General features: G+C 41.1%; 1 protein-coding gene across 4 annotated transcripts in view; it reads right to left on the bottom strand.

Moving 5' to 3' along the window:
* Positions 1-21,375, bottom strand: part of bmpr1aa (bone morphogenetic protein receptor, type IAa) — a 273,110-nt gene that overhangs the window by 82,947 nt on the left and 168,788 nt on the right. For all 4 annotated transcript variants that reach the window (XM_059946306.1, XM_059946309.1, XM_059946308.1 and 1 more), the window contains one exon: positions 498-695. In XM_059946306.1, coding sequence (XP_059802289.1) covers positions 498-564 — 67 coding nt within the window. In that variant the 5' untranslated portion in view covers positions 565-695. The remainder of the gene's footprint in view (positions 1-497; positions 696-21,375) is intronic.

The following is a 21,375-nucleotide window of genomic DNA, read 5'->3' as shown; positions in this document are numbered from 1 at the left end:
TAATGAAATATAACCACTATCGTGCCTCCTTTGCAATAGATTGCCTGGGAGAGATCCTCAGATGCTGACACCCAGGATGTTGAAAATGCTCAATCTTTCCACTTCTGATTCCTCAATGAGGACTGGTGGGTGTTGCCTCACCTTACCCTTTCTGAAGACTACAATCAATTCTTTGTTCTTACTGACATTGAGCACAAGGTTGTTACTTCTCAAAATATTAAAAATTGTAACATTTAATTTCCAGTTCTTTTTCCACTTCAAGAATCAAGATGAAATTTCAAAATTAACACTTAAAACACAATCTGTTTACATCACATTGCTCATGTAGTCTCACAGTAACATTTACAAACAGTCTGATAGAGTCACATATGGAGATGTTACGTATGTGGGATAAAGCTTTAGAGATAAAAATCCAGATTTTGGTTTAGAAGGCAAATTGAATACTGTCATTGGATATTTATTTAAAAACTCAAAAAAATATAGGCAACATAACTTACTTTGAATCTGTACGATCAGTAGAATGTATGCTCCAAAGAATGGAATTGTAACTCCATGAACGGTCATTTCTGCAGTTGTTGGTTTCCTCAGCTCTCCAGTTGAAAATGTATATGGTTTTGGATATCAGATTAGGAGAAAAGGTGGACAATAAGTTGGCTTCTTTTAATTATTCTTTACTTTGGGCGATGTTAACTATCCTGAAAAAAAAACAGAATGAGAAAAAGATTAGAAGCAATTATAATAAAAATAAACTGAAATTTACATTTCTAATCACGACTAGAAAAAGTACGTTTTTGATTTTAACTTTCAACTGAAAGCTGAATTTAATTTATAAATAACCAATTAATTGCCAAGTTGTCACAACCGTAACCCCAGCATATATCTGGTGCTAGTTTTTTTTCCACAACTGTAAAATTAACATTTCAGTCTGAGACCAAGTACAATTAATTTCACTGCTGTACCATCAACATTATGCAACCTATAAAATACAAGTACAGGTGTCCCCCATTTTTCAAACGTTCGCTTTATGACAACTCACTGTTATGAAAGACCTACATTAGTACCTGTTTTCGCTAACCAAAGAGGATTTTCGCTTTTGCAAGAAAAAGACACCCGCTTTATACGTGTGTTTACCCCAAGAAAGACTACAATGATCGTGAAACCTTGTGCGGGCAGTTGTTTGCGCATGCGTGTATGTACCGATTTTTTTTCTCCAAATCAACTTTGGCTCGTTGTCTTTCTGATTTTGATGAGTGAAGCTACACTGTACACACAATATTTCTACTTTATATAGGGTGTATATTTATCGTATCATTCCTGCTTTTATTATATGTTAGTGTTATTTTAGGTTTTATGTGTTATTTGGTAAGATTTGGTAGGTTATTTTTTGGGTCTGGGAATGCTCAAAAATTTTTCCCATATAAATTAATGGTAATTGCTTTTTCGCTTTATGACATTTCGGTTTACAAACGGTTTCACAGGAACACTCTATCTTTGGATTGCTGGGGAAACCGGTATAAACTACAGCTTTGTGGTGATGGCCACAATTAATATTAACAAGTGTAACTGCATTTTCCAAGAACTTGAGACACTGTATTGTACTTTTAATTAGAAGTAACTCATGACTAAGCTAAATGGTGTCCCACTCCTGCTACCAATTAATAGTCAAAATAATGTATTAATAGCTTATTTAAAAAATGTGCACCATTCTATTCCCCACCCATTTCTTTTAGATGGAAGATAACATGAATTGAAAAGGAAAAATATTTAATTTTCCCACCTGTCTCAATCATAAACAAGAAAAAATCTGCAGATGCTAGAAATCCAAGCAACACAAATAAAATGCAGGAGGAACTCAGCAGGCCAGGCGGCCTCTATAGAAAATATAATTGATGTTCCAGGCCAAGACCCAATATCAACTGTACTCTTTTCCATTGATGCTGCCTGTCCTGCTTAGTTCCTCCAGCATTTAGTTTGTGTTGCCCTGTCTCAATGACTGCCAACCAGTAGCTCTAATCTCAAAGATAATGAAATGCACTGAAAGATTGATAATTGCTTACTCTTAACTGAAACTACTTCCTATCTGGTAGACCTCAGGTCAGTTAGAACTAGTCAAAATATTTAATCTCCCTGACCCGGGACTTCCGGTAAGATGGCGATTGTTTAGCTGCTCCAAACTTTTGCTCCATCATTCTCCCTATCTTTGCACTATATGTCTCCATTCTTAAACCTTAGTTAGGTATTTTATTAGGTCTCTTTTACTTGCCTGCGAACACATCTATCTTATAATGGCTACCAAAAGTACTAAAACCGGGAAAAAGGAAACTTCTACGGCTTTGCCGGCTGACATTCTCGCTGCTTTGGAACAGCATCGAGAAGATATTTTAAAGGAATTTAGAACTTCTTTCAACCAGCTGGATGTCAACTTGGATCGGATCAACGCTAGAGTGGACGAACATGCTGAACATTTATCACGCATCGACTCGACTTCTGAAGATTTAAAATGCCGTGTTCAATTTCTTGAAACTCTCTGCTCCAGTCTAGAGGAGAAGAATTGTAAACTTTTTTCCAAAATGGTGGATCTTGAAAACTGGAGCAGACGTTGTAATCTACGAATTCTTGGTTTGCCAGAGGCCAACGAACTGGGCTCTCTCATGAAATATTTTTCCGATTTTCTCTGTGAGATTTTTGGGAAAGAATTTCTTCCGAATCCACCTGAGCTTGAAAGGGCACACAGGATCTACTTTCCCCGTGCAATTCTGGGTTCCCGCCCACGGCCAGTAATTTTGTGCTTTCATCAATACCAGGTGAAAAACCGTTTGATTATGGAGGCACGCCGCAGAGGTACTTTTGCTTTTCAAAATTCAGTCATTCGTTTTGTGGAGGATTTTGCCCCCCAGGTTCTGAAGATGTGTGCTGAGCTTAAAGGTATAATGAAAGTGCTTTTTGATCGTGGACTCAGACCCTCCCTTCGAAATCCAGCCGATCTCCGAATTACACTTACTACTGGAGAATATAAGTGGTTTAAATCAGTGAAGGAGTCTGAGGCATTTGTTGGAAGTCTTCCGGCCATCCAGTCTCCTTCGGAACCCGGTCGGACCTTCTAAAATGGTGGATAAGTACCTCTCGTAGTAAAACTATTTTTTCCGGACTCAGACTTTACTTGAATAATTCAGACATTATCTATTGAAACTCTAAGGGCTGTAGACAATCTCTCCCTGGACTTGGTGAGTTTTTTTCTAAATAGATAATCTGAGTTTAATGTTTCCCTGTGGAAACATTAACAACACAGAACTGGAAGTCATATTTGGGTTAATTTTTTTGGTTGAGCTAGCTGCTTTTTTTGGTAGCTGTCTAGTTTTGGGTTGCGAGGGTGGGGTAGATTCTCCATTTCTAACACTACTCACTGTTTCTTTTGCTTTCCTTTGTTACTCAGGACATGTTTATGTTTTGATTCTACGAATCTATGTTTACATTTTTGCTCCCAGACTGTTATTGTACTGCTTGACTTTTTATATGCCTGCTGCCTTCTATGCGTTAACAACTGATAATGGCTAATACACTTAAATTTGTGAGCTGGAATGTAAAGGGATTGAATCACCCCGTTAAAAGAAGGGAGGTCTTCTCACATATTAAACAGCTCAAAGCTGACACTGCCTTCCTTCAAGAAACTCATATTCGTTGTTTTGATAACTCCCGGCTTTTGTCAAAGTGGGCGGGTCAGCATTTTCATTCATCCTTTGCCACCAAAGCTGGGGGGGGGGGGTCTCCATCCTTATTAACTCAAATATTCCTTTTGAACTCCATAATAAGATATCTGATACAAAATGGCTGTTTTATTATTGTTTCTGGTAAACGATATAATACTAAAGTTGTACTCCTGTATGCCCCCAATTTTGATGATGTTAATTTTTTTGAACGTTTTTTTTCCTCACTACCAGACTTAAACTCATACTCTCTTATACTGGGTGGCGATTTCAATTGTTGGTTAGATCCTAATGTGGATCGATCGTCCTCTGTTACTAGACCACCTACTAAATCTGACTTAGCTATTCAATAGTTTCTCTCTAATTATAGTATTGTGGCGACCCATTTCCTGGCACATCCGAACCGGCTCACAATTAGATAGCCTACGGGGGTTTGCGAGCACAGAGCTTTGGAGCAGGTTGAGGGAGGCTTAAAAGTGAGGCTGAGGATTTCGAAGTTTTTTTTCCTTTGACTGCAGTTACCGACTCCGTGTCATAATTTTAGCGCTGCGTGTAGCACACCGCTACAGTATCTCTGATATATGACATTTCCTTCATCCTACTGAGAGAGATTATTCTTTTTTTTCCACATGTTCACCATACCTTTACTAGAATTGACTACTTCTTTCTCGATAATCAACTCATTCCATTTGTCTATTCTTGTGATTATCAGAGTATACTGATTTTTGACCATGCCCCAATTACTCTGTCTTTAAACTTTCCTGGTCTCCCTCAGAGGAATAAACACTGGCGGTTTGATTCGACTTTATTATCAGATGATGATTTTCTAAAATTTATTAAGGATCAGATAACCTTTTATTTTAACACCAATACATCACCTGAAGTGTCATCCCAGATTGTCTGGGATGCCATGAAAGCATATTTGAGGGGTCAAATAATCTCCTATACAGCAAATCTTAATAGAAAGTCCTGTGTAGATCGATTAGACCTCATTAACCAGATTAAAGAATTGGATCAACTGTATGCTCAAACTAAGAATCCTGAACTATACAGGAAGCGTGTAGAACTTCAAACTAAATTTAATCTTCTGTCTACTCAACCTGTCGAACGCCAACTTCTTGAAAGTAAAAGTCGCTTTTACATTCATGGTGACAAATCTGGTAAATTTCTAGCCAATCAGCTGAGGCGTTCCAAAGCCAAACAACATATTACAAAGATCCGGAAGGAGAATGGAGACTTTACATCGGATCACTTAGAAATTAATGACGCATTTAAAAATTTCTATTCTCGACTTTATTCCTCTGAATCTTTGAATGACAATATCTCTGTTGATCATTTTTTAAATAATCTGAACATTCCTTCGCTTTCATCTGATTTTAAAGCTAAACTTAATGCGCCTATATCATCAGAAGAAATATCTTTTGCAATTTCTGCATTGTCCTCAGGGAAACCTCCTGGACCTGATGGGTTCCCCGTAGAATTTTATAAATCATTCTCTTCACTTCTTTCTCCTCAGTTATTCTCAGTATTATCTGACTCGTTTAATTACGGCAAATTGCCATCCTCTTTTAATGAGGCATCTATTATTCTTTTATTTAAAAACGGTAAAGACCCAACAGAGTGTTCCTCATATAGGCCGATATCTTTGCTTAATGTTGATGTTAAAATCTTGGCTAAAGTTTTGGCTTATAGACTAGAAATTGTTATTCCCTCTATTATTTCTGATGACCAAACTGGTTTTATTAAAAACCGTCTTCCTTTTTTTAACATTCGGCATTTGTTTAACATTTTATATTCACCTCCAACTGGGATTCCTGAATGTGTTATTTCCGTCGATGCGGAGAAAGCATTTGATCGTACAGAGTGGAACTACCCTTTTGCAGTTTTAGAAAAATTTGACTTCGGTCAAAGTTTTATCTCTTGGATCAAATTGCTGTATTTGTGTTCTACTGTCTCTGTTTTAACTAATTTTCAAAAATCCCAGTTATTTAACCTCAAACTTGGCACCCGTCAAAGATGCCCTTTAAGTCCCTTTCTCTTTGATTTGGCTATAGAAACTTTGGTGATAGCATTTCGAAATTGTCCTGAATTGACTGGGATTTGGAGAGGGGCTGTTGAGCATAAAGTTTCTCTTTATGCTGATGTCTTATTACTTTTTCTTTCAAATCCGTCTACATCCTTACCTCCAATGTTTTCACTTCTTGACCAGTTTAGCCAGTTCTCTGGCTATAAACTTAATTTACATAAGAGCGAACTTTTCCCAATTAATAAAGAAGCACAAGAATTAACATTTCGTGGTCTCCATTTTAAAGTAGTTCATAATCAATTTACTTATCTTGGGATTACAGTCACAAGGAAGTTTAAAGATCTCTTTCATGAAAATTTTGCCAATCTTTCATATACTATAAAACAGAGTCTGTTACAATGGTCACCTCTATATATGTCTTTGGTAGGTCGTATTAATGTTGCTAAAATGTATGTTCTCCCTAAACTTTTATATTTTTTTTCAATCAATCCTAATTTTTATTCCTAAATCTTTTTTTGATTCCTTAGACTCGATTATTTTGTCATATCTGTGGAAGAATAAGCGTTCTAGAATTAATAAAGTTTATCTCCAAAAATCTAAAAATGAGGGTGGCATGGCTTTACCTAACTTTAGTTTATATTATTGGGCAGCCAATATACGTTGTGCTACCTTTTGGTCTTTTTTCCATGGCCAACCCGAGTGCCCTAATTGGGTGGCAATGGAGTTGAGTTCCACTAAAGATTTATCTATTTCTGCACTTCTTGGCTCTGTACTCCCTAGTAGTTTGTCCAGATTAATTGTTAATCCTCTTGTTAGACACACTTTGCGTATATGGGCTCAGTTTAGGAAATTTTATGGTTTCCCATGGTTTTACCTTTTCTAGCCCTATCTTACATAATCACCTTTTTTTTTACCTACTACGTATGATTCAGCATTCCATGATTGGTATAGGAAGGGCATTAGACATTTTGAAGATCTTTTTATTGATAATCGCTTCGCTTCTTTTCAACAGCTCTCTGCTAAATTCAATCTGCCCAATGCTCATTTTTTTAGATATCTCCAAATTAGCCACTTTATTACTAACTTCCCTGAAATGCCTGAGAAAAATGTTATGGACTTATTTCTTTCCATTAATCCACTAGGGAAAGGTTTAATATCATTTATTCGAGATAAATTAGCAGCCTTACGACGTGCCCCTGTGGATAAAATTAAAATGGCATGGGAGCAGGATTTAAATACCTCTTTATCTGATGAGACTTGGGACTCTATTCTGAAATCGATTAATTCAACCTCTCTTTGTGCTCGCCATTGCCTTTTACAGTTTAAGATTGTTCATAGAGCCCATATGTCTAAATCTAAATTATCTCGATTTTACCCTAACATCAGTCCGCTTTGTGATAAATGCAAAAGGGGCGAGGCCTCTCTCATTCACATGTACTGGTTTTGTCCTAGCTTGGAGAAATTTTGGAAAGATGTCTTCATAATGTTATCGTATATTCTGAATCACCACCTAGAACCTAACCCTTTAATTGCTTTGCTTGGTTTTTGGGGTAAGACAGATTTACATCTGAGTTCGACTAAGTGTCGAATATTATCTTTTGCCTCTCTCCTGGCTAGACGTTTAATACTCCTTAGATGGAGAGATATTGCCCCGCCCACGCATGCTCAACAGCTTAACGATATTATGGCCTGCTTAGACCTTGAAAAAATTCATTATTCAGTTCTTAATTCGGATTTAAAGTTCCATAAGGTCTGGGGACCTTTTATTGAGTACTTTCATAACCTTCCTCTTAACTAAGCTTTTTTTTTCGGTCCCTTGCTTTCAGCTCCTTTTTTTCTGGTAGTAGGCATTAATATCTTCTGTTGCTAAGTGTATTTACAGCTTTGGGGGTTTGATTGTCCTGATTTATATTCTCTATATTGTGTTGTGGTTGGTCTGGAGTTTTTTTTATGTTGCAGGGCTTGGGGAGGATACTAATTTTACATTTCTTCAATTTGGATGCTTTCTCAAATATCTTTCTTTGTATCATATTGTAATTGTATGTTTATTTTTGCACTGTATAAATGTTCTTCATTTTGATCTGGGGGTTTTTTATCTGTAGTTATGTAGAAAATGTACTAATAAAAACTAATAAAAAAAAATCTCCCTGACCCTTACTCCTTGTTTACCAAGGGCAACTTGGGATGGACAATAAATGCTGGCTTAGATGGCAATGCCCACATCCTGTAAATGAGTAATTTTAAAAAAAAATGGACGGCTCTTTACAGCACCAACTCAATCCTTAGGTCTGCTTATGATAGTACTGTTATTGGCCAACAACAATAAGGAAATAAAGTACAGTAAGAGGATTGTGAACCTTGTGTCATGGCTTCAAAACAACAACTTAGATCTTAATGTCAGCAAGAAGAAAGCACTGGTTGTTGACCTAAGAAAGCAGGGATGCAGGTGGGAGATGGCATAACCCTATCATTAATGAGGATTCTGTAGAGATGGTTGACAATCTTGAAGGTTCCTTCATATTCATATCACTAGTCACCTCACTTAATCTCTTCACACTAATGAAGTGATCATGGAAACACATCAACAAACTTACTTTCTTTGACATCAGAGAAGATTCAATATGTCCATGAGGATTATCTGAAACTTCTACATGTGCTACAGAAAGTATTCCAACAGGTTGCACCTCAGCCTGGTATGGCAACTGCTCCACTCTGGACCAAAAGAACCTACAGAATGGCAAATATTGCCAAGTCCATCACAGGCTTGTCACGTTATTCCATCCAGTTCACCTTCTCAATGTGATGGTTCAGAAAGTCTAAATTACCATCAGAAATGTCTTCTACCCCTGACCATTATCTTTTCTTCAATATATAGTACCTTCTGGGAGAAGACATATCATCCTGAAAGCCAGACATCCAAAATTTAAGAACAATTTCTATCTTTGATTATCAGACTTTTGGCTAATCACTTCCTTCATACACCCTTCCCTGTCGTACTCCACATACTTGTCCTCTTAATTCTACCTCACTCAGTTCTGTTATTGTCACTTTTAGCCTTCCTTTTTGCATTACTCCAGTTTGTACTACAACCTTTGCAGCTTATGTTTGTTTTTTTCCCCAACTTGTCATTGTATTTATTGCTGTACTTATTCTTACAATGTATACTGTTTACTCTGAGCTTCACATGAGCATTCACCTAGGCAAATGTAAAATATTGCCCTCTACTCTATGCGCAGCAGCTTGTGGAAAAGATCTCTGGAATCAGTCTGCAAGTTACTTGCCAGCTTCTGAACCATTTTCTTAACCTTATCTGATCCAGATACATTTCTGATTATTGGTGACTTGGGTATGATGATAGGCAGCTTGATTCTTTAATAGAAATGACCATTGCCACCTTCCATCTCATGCCTTAACAATGTCCATGTTTTACTTCATTCAGACTTGGTTGATTTATTTTCTTCAGGGATTTTTTAAGAACAGACATCTGCAGTAGTCCATCTTGGTCATGCTGGCAGATCTAACAAGCAATTTCAGGCCCTGAAATTGAACCATATTATACTCTATTATCATTTTACACGCACTTGTTGAATCAGAAGCCATTCCTTCATAAGCTATTGTACAAAATTTTAAAATATTTTCAAATTATACATGCAATTAAATTATATAACTCTCAAGTATGGAGCAATTTCTTAATGCATTTCAATTAAGCACAGACCTCACTAAAATATTTTTTCTTTGCCATAAATTATTGACATTAATCTGAAATGAATTATTTTGCACTTATACTGGTCTTCACAATTTGAAAAATATCTATTAAAGCATCCCTTACCCATTACGCCCTTGTTAGAATACGGAACAATACAGCACAGGCTCTCAGCCCATGATGTTGTGTCCACCTTTTATCCTACTCCAAGAACAAACTAACTCTTCGCTTCCACACAGCCCTTCATTTTCTTTTCATCCATGTGCCTTTCCAAGAGTCTCTTAAATGCCTCTAATGTATCTGCCTCTCCCACCAACCCTGGCAGTGCATTCCACACACCCACCAATCTGTGTAAAGAATACTACCTCTGACATTCCCCTCATACTTTTCTCTAATCGCTATTCTACCCTGGGAAAAAGGCACTGGCTGTCCACTCTATGCCTCTAATCATGCTACTAAATTTCAAGTCATCTGAAAACTTACTAACCCACCCTTTCACTTCCTCAATAAAAAAGACAAAGAACAGGGTCACAGATCAGATCCCTGCAGACCTCCAGGCAGAATATGCTCCATCTATTGACTGCAAACTGTCTTTTATGGTCGAGCCAATTGTGAATCTATGCCACTAAATTTCCCTGGATCCCATGCCACCCGATCTTCTGAATGAGTCTACCTTTTCAAATGCATTTTTAAAATCCATATACAACACATTCCACTGCTCTACCTTCATCAATTTCCTTCTCCAAATGGTTGTAAATCCAGTCTAAGAATGATCTCCAATAGTTGCTCACCACTAATGTAAGACTCACTGGTCTATAATTCCCCAGATTATCTCTATTACCTTTCTTGAACAAAAGAATAACATTTGCTTCTCTCCAATTTTTTGGTACAACCCCTGTGGCTAATAAGGATGCAAATATCATCTCCAAAGTTACTGCAATCTCTTCCCTCACTTCCCTTAGTAACCTAGGGTATATCCTGTGCAGCCTCAGAGATTTATTTATCCTAATGTTTTTCAATGAATGCAGCACATTTGATTTCTTAAGGTCAACATGTTTCAGCACATTTGCCTGTTCTATGCTGTCCTCCTATTCATAAAAGTCCCTCTCACTGGTGAATACTAACTATTCACTGGCTTCTCCTACTTCCTCCAACTCCAGGCATGTTTCCACTTATCCTCTACCTTCACTCTAGTCATCCCACTGTTTATTACATATGTGCAAAATGTCTTGCGATCCTCCTCAATCCTTTTAATTCCTCTTCTAGCTCTCCTAAGGTCCTTCTTCTCTTTCAGGCTCATCCTTGCCTCTTAAACCAAGATATGCTTCTTTCTTCCTCTTAACTAGACATTCCAAATCTCTTGTCAACCATAATTCCTTCAACCTAACGTCCTTCCCTGCCTCAAAGGGACAACATATCCAGAACCCTATGCAAGTGCTCCTGAAACAACCTCCATATATCCATTGTGCATTTTAGGAGTACATCTGTTCTCAATTTATGCTCCCAAATTGTTATCTAATAGCATCACAATTCACTTTCTCCCAATGATATACTTTCCATATTGTCATCTCCTATCCCTGCCCAAGGCTCTGGTAAAGGTCAAAGAGTTGTGGTCACTATCTCCGAAATGCCCCCCCACTGAGATCTGTCACCTTAACAGACTCAATCACTAGTACTATTTCCATATGCCCTCTCCTCTGTTTGTTCATATTAACTAGGAGGTTTGAGTCATACATCAATTGAGAAATTGATCATGGGGGGGGGACGTCACGTGATGACGTAGGATCGAGACGCTGGAACTCAGCTCTCCCGTAAAAAATCAATAAATTAATGTTTAAGTGAAGAAAAGTTAGTCAATACTTTCTAAAAGTTACTTATAAACTACTCCGGATTGTTTCAAGCTATGCCTCAAAAACAGAAGATGAAGAAAACTACTACCGGGAAGACAAAGCAACTTGGAGCAGAACCAAGGCCAACTTCTACCAAAGAACCGCGGACTCAGGTACATTATACCACCGGCAATACGGAACAGGAAACTGAAGCAACATCGGACATTCCTGAAGGAAAAGACCAACGAGAACTATGCAAGCGCAAAGGAAGGAGCATGCGCAAACGGGAGCAACCAGAACTACAAAGCCCAGATACGACTGCAACTGAAAGTGATAGTGAATCTGAGGGAGAGTCAGATTCTCTGGAAAGATCAGACGGAGATGGAGATAAAAGTTCTTCTGGAAATATAGAAAAGACTTTGAGGCAAATAATGCGTAAATTAGGCACATTAAAAGTAATTAAAAGTAATCAAAAAGAAATCAAAGAAAAAATGATAAATATGGAAGTTATGTTTGATAAAATGACAAAGAGACAGGAAAAAATGGAAAAGAGAATTTACAGACTTGGAAACTACAACAGAAGACATGGTTGAAAGAATGAACGAAATGGAAGATGAGAATACTGCTTGGACATCAGAAAGGAAACAATTTATGGAAAAAATTGATAAGCTTCAAAATTTTAGTAGACGAAACAAAATTAAAATTGTTGGACTTAAAGAAGATGAAGAAGGTGATTATCCAATAAGTTTTTTTCAAAAATGGATCACTGAAAAATTGGAAATGGAAGGAGAAACTCCAATTGAGATAGAAAGGGCTCACAGAACCTTAAGGTCAAGACCTCAACCTGGTCAAAATCCACGACCAATTTTGATAAAATGCTTAAGATACCAAGATAAAGAAAAGATCCTGAAGGCGGCTGCCCAAAGAGCCAAAAATAGAAACGGGCCATTGATGAAAGCAGGGAAACCAGTTCTTTTTTTATCCTGATATAAGTTATAACCTTTTGAAGAGAAAGAAGGAATTTAACCCAGCAAAAAAAGCCTTATGGGAAAAAGGTTATAAATTTATGATGCATCACCCAGCAACATTGATAATTTTTTTGAAGGAGGGAAAAAGAAGATTTTTTTCCGATTATCGAGAAGCTGAGGTGTTCACACAAGAACTTCCATCTAGTGGCTAATTATACATAGAGACTTCCAAACGTAATGGATTAAAGATGAAGATAGAGACAGTGAACAGAAGTGATGGACATCTAAGGATAATATAGAGGAGAAAAGCAAAATTTTAGAAACACCAATTGAGAATATTTTTTTTCTTCATAAGTATATACTTTTTTATGTTGCGGGGGGGCTGGGGAGCTTTGGATCGATTACTACGGGATTCACATGTGTAATCATGGCGATTGCCATGACCCGTACAACAGAGGGGGGTAATGTGTTTTGTTTTCACAACATTAGTAAGGGGGTATTTTGTTTTTTTCTTTATATTGTGGCGACCCATTTCCTGGCACCTCCGAACCGGTTCACAATTAGCCAGCTTTCCGGCTAAGGGAGATAGCCTATGGGGGTTTGCGAGCACAGAGCTTTGGAGCCTCTGCGCCACGGGGGGCAGGTTGAGGGAGGCTTAAAAGTGAGGCTGAGGATTTCGAATAGTTTTTCCTTCGACTGCAGTTACAGACTCTGTGTCGTAATTTTAGTGCTGCGTGTAGCACACCGCTACAATTGGTGACCCCGACGGTCCAAACGATTTTTGGACCAGAAATGACCGACGCCGCCTCTGTTCATGCGGTTTTGTTGAAACTGCCGGGTTTCTGGACACAGTGACCGAACCTATGGTTCCAGCAAGCCGAAGCCCAATTCCACGTTCGCCAGATCACCTCAGAAGGCACCCGCTACTACTACGTGGTGAGCTCCCTCGACCAGGACACAGCGGCCCAGGTCGCGGAGTTCATACAGTCGCCCCCGGCAGACGGCAAGTACACGGAATTCAAAGCACTGCTCCTCAGGACTTTCGGACTCTCATGGCGCGAGCGGGCTGCCCGTTTACTGCACCTGGATGGCTTAGGCGACAGACCTCCTTCGGCTTTAATGAATGAGATGTTGTCTCTGGCCGACGGACACACACCCTGCCTCATGTTTGAGCAGGCATTCCTGGAGCAGCTGCCCGAGGACATACGCCTGCTGCTGTCCGACACGGATTTCAGTGACCCCCGGAAGGTGGCAGCCCGGGCGGACTTGCTGTGGAACGCCAGAAAGGTGAGCGGGGCGTCCATCGCACGGATCTCCCAGCAGCAAACTAGTCCAGGCCCGGCCGCAGAGCCCGCCAACCCCCGGCCCAATGAACACTGGTGCTTCCACCACCAGCGGTGGGGCGCAGAAGCCCGCCGTTGTCGCCCGCCCTGCAAGTTCCCGGGAAACGCCAGGGCCAGCCGCCACTAATGGCTACAGCGGCTGGCCATCGGGATAGCCTCCTGTATGTGTGGGACAGAAGGTCGGGTCGCCAGTTTTTGGTCGACACTGGTGCCGAGATCAGCGTTTTACCTCCGACGAGTTACGACACCCGCAGCAGGGCACCGGGGCCCCCCCGAGGGCCGTGAATGGCAGCACAGTAAGGACCTACAGTACCCGTCAGGTGCAGCTACAGTTCGGCTCCAGCCAGTTCACGTGGGACTTTACACTGGCCGCCGCTGCCCAACAGCTTCTGGGTGCGGGTTTTTTTGCGGGCTCACAACCTACTGGTCGACCTGCCCAGGAAGAGACTGGTCCATGCCGAGACCTTTCGGACGTTCTCCCTGGGAGATGCCCAGTTGCCAGCCCCTCACCTCGGCTCCATCACGCTGTCCGACAACAACTTCACCAGGGTCCTGGCGGATTTCATATCGGTTCTGGCACCACAGTTCACAGCGGCCATGCCCCGACACGGCGTATAGCACCACATCCCGGCCCAGGGACCACCCCTCCACGCCCTTGCTCGAAGACTTCCCCCAGACAAGCTCCGACTGGCGAAGGAGGAGTTCCAGAGGATGGAGGAAATGGGGATCATCCGGCGGTCCGACAGCCCATGGGCCTCCCCCCTGCACATGGTGCCCAAAGCGACGGGAGGCTGGAGACCGTGCGGTGACTACCGCAGGCTGAACGAGGCTACCACACCGAACCGCTACCCTGTGTCACACATTCAAGACTTTGCAGCAAACCTGCACGGCGCACGGATCTTCTCCAAGGTGGACCTCGTCCGAGGGTACCATCAAATCCCGATGCATCCTAACGACGTCCCCAAAATGGCTCTCATCACCCCGTTTGGCCTTTTCGAGTTCCTCCGCATGCCGTTCGGCCTGAAGAATGCCGCACAAATGTTTCAGCGGTTAATGGACGCGGTGGGACGGGACCTGGACTTCGCGTTCAACTATTTGGACGACATCCTCATAGCCAGCAGCAGTCGTCAGGAGCATCTGTCCCACCTCCGTCAACTCTGCGCCCGACTGAGTGAGTACGGTCTTACAATCAACCCCGCCAAATGCCAGTTTGGAATTGATACCATTGACTTCCTGGGCCACAGGATTACTAAAGACGGGGCAACCCCTCTGCCCGCTAAGGTAGATGCGATCCGCCACTTCCCCCGACCCACCACGATCAAAGGCCTTCAGGAATTCGTAGGTATGGTCAATTTCTACCACAGCTTCCTCCCTTCAGCTGCCCGGATCATGCGCCCCCTGTTCGTCCTGATGTCGGGTCCGAGCAAGCACATTACCTGGGATGAGGAGTCCGCCGCCGCTTTCGTTCAAACGAAGGAAGCTTTGGCAAACGCCGCAATGCTAGTACATCCCAGAATGGACGCCCCTACCGCCCTCACAGTGGACGCATCTAACACGGCAGTCGGTGGGGTGCTGGAGCAACTCATCGCAGGTCGCTGGCGACCCCTGGCATTTTTCAGCAAACACCTGCGGCCACCCGAGCTCAAGTACAGTGCTTTCGACCGGGAACTGTTGGCGCTCTAACCTGGCAATCCGGCATTTCAGGTACTTCCTAGAAGGTCGGCCCTTCACCACGTTCACGGACCACAAACCGCTTACCTTTGCGTTTACGAAAACGTCCGACCCCTGGTCGTCCCGCCAGCAACGCCACCTGTCATGCATCTCTGAATACACGACGGATGTCCGGCACGTCTCGGGTAAGGACAATGTCGTGGCGGATGCGCTCACTCACCCTACCGTTCATGCCCTTTCCCAAGGGGTAGACTTTGAGGCACTGGCAGAGGCACAGCAGGCAGATGAGGAGATTCCGAGTTACAGAACGGCAGTCTCCGGTTTGCAGCTCCAGGACCTCCCTGTAGGCCCGGGTGACAGGACCCTACTCTGTGACGTCGCCACCGGCCAGCCCCGTCCCATCGTCCCGACAGCCTGGCGGCGCCGTGTTTTCGACTCCATTCATAACTTGGCGCATCCCTCCATCCGGACGACTGTCCGGATGGTTTCCAGCAGGTTCGTTTGGCATGGACTCCGCAAACAGGTCAGTGAATGGGCCAAAGCGTGCATGCACTGCCAGGTGGCCAAGGTGCAGCGGCACACCAAAGCCCCACCGCAGCAGTTCCATCCCGCCCACTGGCGTTTCGACCACATTCATGTGGATATCGTGGGCCTACTGCCAGTGTCGCACAGAGCGCGGCACCTCCTGACTATCGTGGACCGGTTCACAGATGGCCAGAGGCGGTCCCGCTCACCGACACCACCTCCGAATCTTGCGCCCGAGCCCTGATCGCCACCTGGGTGTCCCGCTTTGGTGTACCGGCCCACATTACCTCCGACAGAGGCGCCCAGTTCACCTCCAGCCTGTGGTCAGCTATGGCCAGCCTTTTGGGGACTCAGCTGCACCACACAACTGCCTACCACCCACAGTCGAACAGGCTAGTGGAGCGTTTCCACCGTCACCTGAAGTCGGCCCTCGTGGCCTGCCTGCGAGGAGCCAACTGGGCGGACGAGCTTCCCTGGGTTCTACTCGGCATCCGCACAGCACCCAAAGACGACCTGCACGCCTCGTCAGCCGAGTTGGTATACGTCGCGCCCCTGGTCGTCCCCGGGGAGTTCCTACCAGCCCCACGGGGGCAAGAGGAAGATCCCGCAGCAGTCCTGGGCATACTACGTGAGAAGCTCGGTAACCTGGCCCCCATACCCACTTCACAGCACGGGCAGAACCCGACCTGCGTACCCAAAGACCTGCAGAACTGTAAGTTTGTGTTTGTACGAAGGGGTGGGCATCGGCCATACGAGGGGCCTTTTATGGTGCTCCGGAACAACGGGTCCACGTTCGTGCTGGACGTTGGGGGGAAAGAGGAGGTTTTCATGGTGGACCGACTCAAACCGGCCCATGTGGACCCGGCGCAACCGGTCGAGTTTCCGGCACCTCGGCGCAGAGGCCGACCTCCCAAGCAGGTTCCCGCCCAGACTGTGGACATTGGGGGGTGTATTGCCGGTTCTGGGGGGGGGTTATGTGGCGACCCATTTCCTGGCACATCCGAACCGGCTCACAATTAGCCAGCTTTCCGGCTAAGGGAGATAGCCTACGGGGGTTTGCGAGCACAGAGCTTTGGAGCCTCTGCGCCACGGGGGGGGGGGGCAGGTTGAGGGAGGCTTAAAAGTGAGGCTGAGGATTTCGAATAAAGTTTTTCCTTTGACTGCAGTTACAGACTCTGTGTTGTAATTTTAGCGCTGCATGTAGCACACCGCTACAATATTCTATTTTTCTTCTATCTTTTTGCCTGGATGATTGGTGGGGACACACATAGCAACATGGAGAATTTTAAAAGGATTTCTCAAGTTACCACAAAAGTTGAAAGATTAGGTATTATTATAGCTTGGAGTAACATAATTAAAAATAATGACTAATTTGAAACATTTTTGAAAATTTGGCGCCCTTATTTACAAAAGATAGGATTAAATATATAGATGCTCCAAAGTTGAAATAATTGGTTATTTGGGGAAAGAAATAAATATATATATTAAAGTTATTACGAACTCCATGGAGCATGTGGGGATCTTCCAATATCCAGGCACTCTTTCTTTCTTTTTTTTATTCTTTCTTTCTCTTTTTTTCCCTATAGGGATGTTGGGGGGAGGGGTTAAGGGGAGGGGGATGGGTAATATACATTTTTTCTCTATTTTTATTTTGTAACTACTTGAAATACAATAAAAAAGTTTTTAAAAAAAGAGAAATTGATCATGCAAAAGGAATGTCTTGCCGGTTTGAAACAGCTAATGTCTAAAAACCAAGTCCAAATTCAAATTAACTTTCAGAATATACAATAATCTTGGCCAGTAATTTTGCGTAATTATTTTCTAAATTTGCAGGCTATTATCTTTACAAAATATATACAATAGATTCTGGTTAATAGGGCTGCCGGTTAATTAGGGCAGCTGCTTATTCGGGACAACTCTTAAAGAACAAAAACAAATAAAATAGCTGGAATTCCCTTTGTTTGTTTTGGACATTATGTTACTTAATGGGGCAGGCAACTGTTGCTGAACATTTTCTAACCGGCATCAGTCACGTACATTTTTAAACACTACACTATAGTTAGAACAATTTTTAAATAGTATCATTTGTGTGTTTGTGTTCAAAAAGCAGTTGATTTTTGTCACTGATAATTGACAAATTATAAAGAGCAAGACAATTCAGAGCTGTTTTGCTCACAGTGATTTCAAACATTCAGGCTTGGAGATGCCAGAAACCGCTGGGAGTGATTTAATTACTTTAACAAGTTAGAAAATACAAAAAAACTGAAGGTATTGACAATTATCTTGAATGTTACAAAGGATGTAATCATTGAAGGCACTGTTTGAAGGCAGTCCACTATCTGCACTAGGTGTTGGCACTGATTTTGTACAGTCAATGGAAAGAACATGCCAGTGTAAACTGAAATGATTCCCTCTGTGCACTATTAGGAGTTACTACACAGTTCTATAGTACTGTAGTAATTTTGGTAGTGTTCTAATTTATTGTTTTTTATTTAAATACATAATTTATTACTCAGTTTGTCTTTTTTAATACCCTTTTAACTACTTACATGAAACTTTGGCTAATTGGGGCAGATGTTTAACTGGGCCAGAATGTATTGGTCCTAATGTGTCCCAATTAACTGGAATCCACTGTAATCCAATATTTAGGAAGCAAGACTTAAGGAATTATCCGACAGACCATTTGTGAAAAGCAGAATAATAAATATTGGAAAATATTAAGAATCTTCAAGTAGCTTTTCAAGAAACTTAATTCATGCAGCTCAATCAATGCAGTATATTTAGCTCAATGTAGCATATTTAATACATTCATGATCTTTTGGATATTAAGTGAATAAAACCATTAATTCAGGAATATGGCAGAGGTAAAAAAAAGTCAAAATTTAACTGAAGAATGGAACAGGTACAAGGGCAAGTGAAATAAATGCTGAAATTAAACATGAAGAAATGAAAAAATAAGTGCCAAAAGGCCAACACTTGCTTTTCTTTCTTCTATTTGTACTCCAGAATGTACTTTACCTCAACATACTTTGTATATAAAATTATATATATATTAGAGAGCGAGAGAGAGATAGATAGAGAGATAGAGAGAGAGAGAGAGAGAGAGACAGAGAGAGAGAGAGAGAGAGAGACAGAGAGAGAGAGAGAGAGAGAGACAGAGAAACAAGAGAGATAGATAGAGATAGAGATAGAGAAAATTTGAATGGTGATTACTAATGTACAATAAGACAAATGAAAATTCCTTGATGCTGCCAGTCTTCACTCTAGTCACATAAATTCTTACATTCTCTCGCTCCTTGCTCTATTTATGTGCTTCCATGTAACCTGACACCTCTAACTTTTTGCTTTAATTTTAGATTATTAGATTATTAGATTGTTTTTTTTTTCAGTGCAGATCTTACTGAATGTTCCTAGTCAGGATCTTCTATTTTTTATTTCAACTTTTCAGAATCTGTGATATATTATTTTCGTATTATAGTTGGCTAACTCGAACCACTAACATGGTTTGGTTAGGGAAACTGGGCAGACACTTTTAATATTTTTGCTAAAAATTTGTTATGTCTTCATCCACTAATCACAAAACTGATATTAATCAATTGGCATAGTCAGCAGCTGGATCTCACTGAGATGTAGCTAATATAGCTCTAGACCTGGGTACCAACCTGATCTCTAGTGCCGTTTGTGAGTAGCTTACACTTTCTCCTTGCGACTGCAAAACTTGCATTCCAGTGTCCCCGCTGTTACCCCATCCTAAAAATGTATTGATTGCTGAGTTAAATGACTATTATAAATTGTTTTCAGTGTGCAGTTGAGTTGTAGATCTTGTGCAGGTGAGAGGAATTGCTTTGAATGTGGAGAGGAAATAGGTTAGGGTGCACGGTGATGGTCAGCATTATTTCAACATGCTCAATTTCTCTACAACTTGCCACTCCATGCCAGAGCAGCTATTTTATCCTCACCAACAGATACCACAGGTGGAAGAAATCTCAACTTGCAGAAAGGATTGCTTGGCAAATGAATGACTTTTTGTAGAAAGGGATAGTTTTTAGTTTGCTGAAAAGCACAGAAAGACCAATAGATTTATCACTCTGATATTCATTCAGGTGTTTGTATTAAGCACCTAAAAATCAAAAGCCAACAGACAACTGGAGACCGAACAACCAAACAATAATTAACCAAATTCAAGTCTTGACACAAAATTACACACTTCAAAGAACATTCTTCTATAGTTCTTTTTAAGATGGAGTAGAGGTGGAACAATGTGTACAGACTTTTTTTTTAGTTCAATTATTTTTAAATAAAGCTCTATCACATATGTCAAACAGTAAGGTTTACTTCCATCCCACCATAATGCACATCCATCAGTAAATCTCAAATAATTCAATCAGGAGAATCCAACTTCAATTATGTTGTTTCATTACAAAAATATGAATTACGAGGACTATGGGTGTCCACAAATAAATTAGATGGTAAAGACTGAAACAATCTCTGTAATTAAAAGATTAATGCAACACAAAGCAGATTTGTGTTAAGATGAATTGAAAATGGACATTGCCTTTCTTTGGCCTCTTGATTCTCAGGGGCTTGACCTACTGACCTAGCAGCCTGGTGCTATTATTTTTGAATGGCTAAACATGTCAAAGGTATTTCTAAAAGGATGAGCTGTAATTGCCATCAGTAGTCATTGCCCCCATTAATAACTTGAACTGAGTGTTCATTGGGAATGGCGAATTTTACTTTAATTGTTGTTCTGAACACTATTCATGAGAATGACAAATTAGTGGGACAGCGGGGAAAGCTCAAGTCACATCTTATTTTCACAAGTAGAAACAAACCATGACCTATGGCCTAGTTTTCACACATCCATGGCTTCTGGATGATGAAAGGCTCCCTATAGCAAAGAACTGACAACAAAATTCTTGAGAGAACAAAGTCAGTGTCTCAAATGAAGGGAGTGACAGATTCCCATGTCAGCTATTAAAGACTACAGGACTATTTCCAAGAAGTTAACACATTCAGCACTGAACCAATCACATTGCTATCTGGAGGCAGTGTATACTGGACTGTAAATTCAGGTCAATCTATTTTTATTGTCTCTGCTTGCAAGTAGATATTTGTACAACAATTACTCTCTACTTCCCGCTCTGAACTGTAATACAATTACAGGAACATGTGGTTGAGCAAAGTCTGTGCAATGTTTAACTTGGAACTTCAATTGCATTTGGAATTCATTGAAAGTTCTGCAGAACTGCAACCCTTAAAAATAAAAGTTTCAATCCAAGATTCACTACAGACAGAACTACTCAATTATTTTTAAATAAACATAATACTACACACAAGTTAAAAAGCTACTGAACAATTTGAATATTAAAATATGACACATCCTAGTCTTTAAATATCGTTTTAAAGAATCTCAGAGGCAAACAATATTGTCAAAATATTAAAACTGCATTTTGTCAATTAGTAAGTAATTAAGTTATGAGTGAAAAAATTGTACTTCTTTTGATGTAAAATGTATAAGACAGGATAATCAGAGCACGAATCAGCGACTCAGCCCTCAAATTTGCAGCGCGTTTAAATATCATAACTGGTCAATGCAAGTTTCA

The sequence above is a fragment of the Hypanus sabinus genome, chromosome 21, assembly GCF_030144855.1.
Source record: "Hypanus sabinus isolate sHypSab1 chromosome 21, sHypSab1.hap1, whole genome shotgun sequence".
In the NCBI taxonomy this organism is placed as follows: domain Eukaryota; kingdom Metazoa; phylum Chordata; class Chondrichthyes; order Myliobatiformes; family Dasyatidae; genus Hypanus; species Hypanus sabinus.
This window is presented reverse-complemented; position numbering and strand designations above follow the sequence as displayed.